The sequence below is a fragment of the Gregarina niphandrodes genome (genome assembly GCF_000223845.1).
Source record: "Gregarina niphandrodes unplaced genomic scaffold scaffold00011, whole genome shotgun sequence".
In the NCBI taxonomy this organism is placed as follows: Eukaryota; Apicomplexa; class Conoidasida; order Eugregarinorida; family Gregarinidae; genus Gregarina; species Gregarina niphandrodes.
This window is the reverse complement of record NW_011645781.1, coordinates 255,066-262,003: the sequence shown is the minus strand read 5'-3', so window position 1 is coordinate 262,003 and position 6,938 is coordinate 255,066. Positions and strand designations below refer to the sequence as shown.

At 57.6% G+C, this 6,938-nt stretch overlaps 3 protein-coding genes across 3 annotated transcripts; 2 read left to right on the top strand and 1 right to left on the bottom strand.

Annotated features, from left to right (window-relative positions):
• Positions 1 to 604: 604 nt before the first annotated feature.
• GNI_069230 (hypothetical protein) lies at positions 605 to 2,752 on the top strand (the record flags this gene model as incomplete). Its single annotated transcript, XM_011131961.1, has 1 exon — positions 605 to 2,752. A coding segment is annotated over one exon (2,148 nt), but the record flags the coding sequence as incomplete, so codon positions are not given.
• A 256-nt stretch (positions 2,753 to 3,008) lies between these two features.
• GNI_069220 (chromo domain protein) lies at positions 3,009 to 5,558 on the top strand (the record flags this gene model as incomplete). Its single annotated transcript, XM_011131960.1, has 1 exon — positions 3,009 to 5,558. The coding sequence occupies one exon, from the start codon at positions 3,009 to 3,011 to the stop codon at positions 5,556 to 5,558; it is 2,550 nt and encodes an 849-aa protein (XP_011130262.1).
• A 517-nt stretch (positions 5,559 to 6,075) lies between these two features.
• GNI_069210 (DHHC palmitoyltransferase) lies at positions 6,076 to 6,702 on the bottom strand (the record flags this gene model as incomplete). Its single annotated transcript, XM_011131959.1, has 1 exon — positions 6,076 to 6,702. One exon carries the CDS (start codon positions 6,700 to 6,702, stop codon positions 6,076 to 6,078), a length of 627 nt encoding a protein of 208 aa, XP_011130261.1.
• Positions 6,703 to 6,938: the final 236 nt, after the last annotated feature.

Below are 6,938 nucleotides of genomic sequence, written 5' to 3'. Positions count from 1 at the left end.
AGGGGATATCTTACGGACGATGTCAGGAGCGGTACCGCTGGGGGGTGGTGCCCACTAGGAGGCTGTCCCGCTGGGAGACTGTGCCAGATGGGAGGCTAGGAGAAGGGCACGAGCCGGCGTGGGGCGAGCAGAAAAATGCTTGGACGTAAGTGCGCGGGTTTGATGACGTCGACGGTATCAATGAGGTGGATGGCTGCAGTAATCTGACAAACGTTTTGTCCGCTGGCGCATTGATATGGTCGGCATTGATATTGTCGGTGCTTTTCGCAATGTCGGTTTCCCGCCGTCATGCCGATCATGAAAATGTGTCATACGTGCATTTCGGTACAGCTTTCGAAATAAGATGACTTTGATCAACCAAGTTGACAGTGGTAAGCGGTGGTCGAATGAGTTGCTCAAAGGGCGCAGGGTTACTAAGGGGCATCTGGCACGCGAAGGCAAGAGCTTCGGGATGGGTCTGGGCGGTCTTCGATGAAGAGCTGTCGAAGCGGATGCAGGGGCAAGGTGGGTCCATGATTTGTGGTCCCAGGTCCCTGGTTGGTGATGCCAGGTCCCTGGTTGGTGATGCCAGGTCCGTTTACTACGTCCTGCGTCCGTTTACTAGGTGCTGGGTGGGATTATCCTTGTTTCTTTAGCAGCGAGAGCGGCTTCGGCCAAGCTGAACAGAGTGGCAGGTATGGAGGGGTCTGCGGCTGCCCAAGACATGAAGGACGCGGGTCGTTCTTTTGCTGCGGGAGTGAAGAACGCGGCAGTGTCTGCGAAGCACAAGATCCAATCGGCGGCGGCCGCGGTTCGCGGTCGTGCGGATGAAATGGAGGAGAAGCGTTCTGCGAAGGCGTCGAGTAAAGCGACGAAGAACGCGTTGTTGGATGCGGCCAAAAAGACTGAAGATGCGAAATCGATCAATTGCGCACAGGCCAAGTCTGAGATGCAGGCGTTGCACGCAGGATACGTGGGTCTGGGTGATGTCGGTAAGGCCGCGGCGCGTAAGGCGAAGCACTTCCACTATTGCCCTACACCGGCCATGGCACCTGACGCTGTGAAAGGCGTGATTACCTACCAGGCCATGTCCAAGAAGCCAATGGGAAAGCCTAAGCGCATGAACTCGATGAAGGTGGAAAACAATCAACGTCGCGAATTAGCCGCCTTCGAAGACAAGGCAAAACAACCTACCATGGCCGGCGCCAAAACCGCAAACCAAGCATCGAACGCCGGGTTCCTTGGCCTCGCCGATATCGGTAAAGAAGCCGCCAAGGCCGCCAAACACTTCCACTATACACCCACACCCGGTGCCGCACCTGACGCCGTCAAAGGCGTAATCAGCTATCAAGCCGCCGCTACGAAACCCCTTGGCAAACCCAAACGCATGCCCTCACTCAAGAACAAACCCGCTCTCAAGAGCCCGCAGGTCGCCAATGCTAGTGCTGCCTTCGACGACAAACACGCCCGCAACAAAGCCTTCGCCGGCCTCTCCGTCACGGCACGCGACAATGTCGTCCAGGCCGCCCCCTCCCCCGTCCAGGCTCAGATCCAGGTCGACAAGAAGCAGTTGAGCGCTCAGGCCAAGCCCCCCCAGCAGGCTGGCGCCAAACGCCAGGCGAAGAAGAGCTCCGGGCACGCTGACGCCGTCGGCATGGCCGCCGCGCCCGCCTTGCTCAGTGTGGCCACCAAGTCACCTGCTGCCAGCAGCGCCTCCGCCAGCTCGGTCTCGGCCAGCTCGGTCTCCGCCAGCTCGGTCTCCTCCGTTTCGGCCTCAGCCAAGTCGCCTGCGGCCTCTTCCGCCGCGCCCTCAGGCCTGTCCGAGATCCCCTCGTCGCGCGGCTGGGGTGGAGCCGGTGTGAACTCGGCGGTAGCCGTCAAGACGCCCATGGCGTCCTCCGCTTCCGCCTCTCCCGCCGCCCCCTCACCCGCCGTAGCTCAGCAGACTCCCTCAGTCGCCGACAAGAAGACCTTAGCTGTTGGCTCGGCACCCGACAGAAGGATCACCTTGGAACAGCTCGCCAAAATGCGCCAGGCTGAACGTGACGCCAAGATCTCCAGCAACGTCCAGGCCAAGCAGCCAGTAGCAGTACAGGCTAAACAGCCAGTGGCAGCCCAAGCCAAGCCGGTGGCAGTGACCAAGGAGATCATTCCGACTGGACCCGCACGCGTGGTCCGGACGGAACCGTCGGCGGCCTCGGGACTGGGCGTGGCGGCGGCGAGCCGCACAAGTATCGCGACGGACATGAAGCACGGTGCCAAGTCGCTGGCCAAAGCGACGGAGCACGGTGCAACGAACCTGATGCACGGAATGCAGTCAGCCGGAGAGAAAGCCGCCGACCAGGCGGAGATCTTTGCTGAGGAGTCCAAGGAATTCGCTAAGACGGCTAAGGATGCGCTAAAGTCCACCGCCAAGAGCACTGGTCAGAACATCAAGTCCGCTTTCAAGAAGACCGGCGACTGGATCAAGAGCAAGACCAGCAAGACCCCACTCGCCCTTCAGGCCAAGGCACCCATGCTCGTCGCAGCGCCTGCGCCCGACGCACAGGCCACTCAGGAGCCCATGATCAGCGTCACTCGCAAAGTTGAGGTACTCCGCGATGGCAAACTCGTCCCCATTTCGGAAGAGACCAAGGAAGTCCCCGCCTCCCATGCCAAAGCTGGCACTGTTGAACCACCCAACGGAATGACGCTCCTCAAAAAGAGCGTCCTTCGAGCCGACGACGACGGACATGTCACCGTCGCACACTTCAGAGGTAAGAGCGACTTCTAGGCCTAATTCGGAGACACAGACATGGCCAGAGAAACTCGCCGAAATGTCACGTTGCAGGTGACACTCGCGATGTCTAGCACCACACATATTTTTCAACATACTTCTACTGCCAAGACTTTGCTAGACGGGAAATCAAGGAGAGGGGGAGGGGGGGGTACATCCGTGAGCACGGATGATAGTACGCACGTGGTCACGGATGATAGCACACACGTGTGCACGGATGATAGCCCGCCCGTGCGCAGGAGTAATTTTAATCATGGCGGCCCGGACCAAGATTTATGTTATTGACTTTGTATGCGGGTACAAGCGTGTTGAAGACACCAACTATTTCCGAATCAAATGGGAAGGGTGGCCGATGACCGCAGCAACCTGGGAGCCGCTTAAGCACATTCTGGATCCCTCGGCGGACATATTGCAGCAGATGGCGAACTCGAAGCGAGCGTGGGAAGACATGATGGAGCGAGGACTCCATACTGATGAAGTTCTGTTGGATCTCCCTGCGCGGCGAGGCCGGGATTCGTTGTCCGGTTCGGAGGGTCCGGGTTCGGAACAGCTGGGTGCTGAGCGCCCCGTTTCTGACCACGAGCCGGAGTTGCACGCATCTCGCGTCCCGGCATGGCGACACGACCGGACCTGGGAAGGTCGAAGAGCTGCCTACGACTGCTCAAGCGTGGACGACGGAGTTGAGATTCGGATCCCCGTCACTAGAGACCTCTATGACCAAGACTACCGCCAAGAAATGCTTGACGGTAGTCGGGCGACGCCGACCGCTGTCGCTCAAGACCGTCTCAGACGACCCGAAGCAAGCCTGCGTGCGAGCGGCTACTCTGCCCTGCCAGTGTTCGAAAAGGCGGCGTTCGACGCGACCCCGGCGAACAAAAAGAGGAGGCTGTTGTACCTCTCTGACGCCGAGCAGTGCGACACTGCCGAAACGGAAATGGAGACCGAGGCCGGTACGGACGTGGGAAGTCCCGGTGATGAAGATTGGTCGCCGCTCTCACACGCTAGTGGGACACCGAGATGGGCCACCCCTCCCTCTGGCTTGAGTCCCAGACGTTTGGCCCAAACGGGACAAAACCTGCCCGCTCGACGTTCTGCAGTGCAAGGCCGAGGTCAAGTGCCACCATCCCTGAGGGTGGCCGGCCAGGAGCGGCCGTGGCACGACGATATCTCTTGGCACTCCCGGTCAGACGTCGGACCCCGATATGCAGGCGCAGGTTCATTACGCCCTGCATCGACCCACATGAGCGACTCGATAGAGGCAATGACGGAGCAAATTGCGAAGCAGCTGGCGAAAAATCAACTGCTCAAATCGCGGCCGGGGACGCGTCTCGGTCACGAAGACGTTGCCCCCAACGCGTTCAATGCCGCGCTCATTCAACAACTGCTCCACATCCGAAATAGAGAACGCCAGTCGCGACCCTACGTCGACCCGCGGACCACCATACGACCCCGCATCTGCTTCTCACCTCCGGAGGCACCGCGGTTCGAAACCCGGGCTGCCCCCGAAGCTGCCCCCAAAGCTGCCCCGAAGCCTGCACCGAAGGCTGCCCCGGAAAGGGCCGCCCCGAAAAAAGCTGCACCGAAAACGGGCGGCAGGCGAGCGGCAAGTAAGAGCAAGGTCGGAACTGCCTCTAGCAGAACACGGCAAGCCACCTCTCTCCCGCCCGCCATGGACGAGGCGTGGTCCACTGAGTCGAACCTCGACAGTTCGTATCCCGACAACAATTCGTACCTCGACGGTTCCTGGCAAAGGACTGACGCAGTCCGCGCCGAGACGATCCGTCCTGACAAGGTCGTAGTGGACATAGGAGACGACGAAGTGGTCGCAAACGGCGACATGGCCGCCGAAGTGATCGCAGTGGAGAGCGGCGGGACTCCAAGTGAGTCGCTGGAGCGCGTTGTGATACGTCTAACGAGTATCCCTGAGACGTCCCCGGGTGGTTTGGAAAAGTGTGTTAACAGACCCCAGGATCCTGCGCCTCCGTTTCCGCCCGAGGAAGGCACGCCTCGGCCGGCCTCGTCGGGTTCTGGGGATGCGGACGTAGCCTCGTCGGGTGCTGGGTGCGCTGACACGCTGAGTGAGGGTTTTGACAAGCAAAAGCGCCTCGCGGAAGGGTTCGAGAACACAGCGGACGTGAGCGACAGTATCTCGGCTGCAACCGCGTGGGAAGAACGAGCCAGAGAGCCACCTCAGCAAGAGCCCCCTCAGCAAGAGAACGAGCACTCTGGGCTGTGCGCGTCACCGGACCAGAGGTCCGCCAAGGTTCGCGACCCGCTGGTGGAAGACAACCGGGGCCTCCACGAGGGCCCGATTGGGCAGCAGCCGCTTGACCAAGAGCCCCCCACTGTTTCCGCTTGGAGCGAGTTGGTGGGTGACAACACGCTATCCGAGTCAACACTGGACCCAATTAGTTCGACTTTATCCCCGGCCTTGGCAAAGGAGGCTAGTCCATCTGTAGAGCTTCTCGGAGAGCGACAAGCCCCTTCCTTGGTTCACGACGAACCGCGGCAAGCCGCCTCCGAGACCAGTGCACTGGACTCTGAGGAAGAGCCCCGGAGGCAGTCGTCGTTGTCGCAGTTGGTGCAAAACTTGATGGGCACACGCAAAGGCACACAGAGACACAGTCCGGAACCGAAATGTGAAATTGTGCAACTTAAGCTCTCAGAGCTGGGAGAGGTGATGGCCAAGTATCTCTTGGACGGAACCGTTTTCGTGGAGCCATTGAAAAAAGTCCGTTACAATTATCCCCAAGCGGTCATAGATTACTATAACGGAAATGCGCTATACAATCTACCCAGCTGAGCCAGTCCAATTAAGCCAACCCAGCTGACTCGTGTCTGGTTCCCGTCTGGCGGTCGCGATGGGCCACTGCTCGGTGTTCAGTAGACTTCAAGCGCCGGGGTTTTAGATATTGACTCGTTGTTTGTTTCTGCCACAGATGCTGCAAGAGAGATGTGGTGTCAAGATTTTTGCTTACAAGATAAAGATGGAAAATCACGAAACCTGTCAACAGAAGACCCATCACCACACAAGCCACAAGTATCAGGGACAATAAGGGCTCCGCGCTCATGTAATACTGACAACAAAAAGCATGTGAAGTGTGAACGCTGGATGATGTGAACGTTGGATAATGGTGTGGAAACATGACGTACGAGCACTGCGATCTTCAATGACCATCCGTATCTTCGACCTCGGACTAGAAAGATCTCTGCCAGAAGAATTTAGAGATGTGAACATATCAGTGAGAGACGCCCTGCGTGGGCGAATGCGAGTTGGTGTATACGAACATTGTTTTTTTTTTGGACAATCGTACAGATAGCTAGTAGCCAAAGTGGGTAGATGCCAAGGTGGGTGGATGCCAAGAGAGGGGGTATGGTGCTTTCTTACGTCGATTCATCCCTCGGTAAATAGCATCGAATCGAAGAATTGAAAGTGTAAGATAGATCCCGTACAGGCACATAGCAGCATGTGTGGCCAGGAATAGCACGAACGGTTGCCAGTTGTTGGAGCCGATGCAATTCTTCAACCACACGCAGTGATGATCATGTCCGCGTACAACCCCCTCACAAGTGTAGCAGTACCTGTCTGCACAGATTTGAAGGTCATCTTCTTCCTTCGATTTACTTCCCTTTCGGCCTCCGATTCGACGTGTCGCACTTAACGGGTCCAAAGACCGTTCTGCCTCCATCGCGGCCTCTGTCGCCGCCCGTTCCTTGGCCAGAGCGGCCAACGCTCGGGCCTTTGATCGTGTGATTCTCATTGTCTTGTTGGGGGCCGTCTCACTTGAACGCGCACCTTCGAACACGGGTTCGGTCTCCACTAATGTTTCCTCCCTTACAAACCCCGGATCCGATTCCCATAACCGAAGGTATGCATAAAGATTCCATGTTATCGCGAAGAACGATGCGATCCTGTGGTATCCAGATAGAACTTCGCCTTTGCCCATAAAGGGAAAAGCTTCCCAAATAAAGATGGAATAACCTCCGAACATGAGCACGAAATACATCACCTGAGGAAGCGGCCGTATCGTCAATTAACTGGCATCGTCAACCTCATCGAGCACCAGCATTCATGGTTTTAAGACCAACGAATTATGACGAGACAGACAATAATGATTTCGGCCAATATCTTACCTGAGGAAATGGGGAGTTGCGGCTAAAGGACCAAGCGGTCCATTCCTTC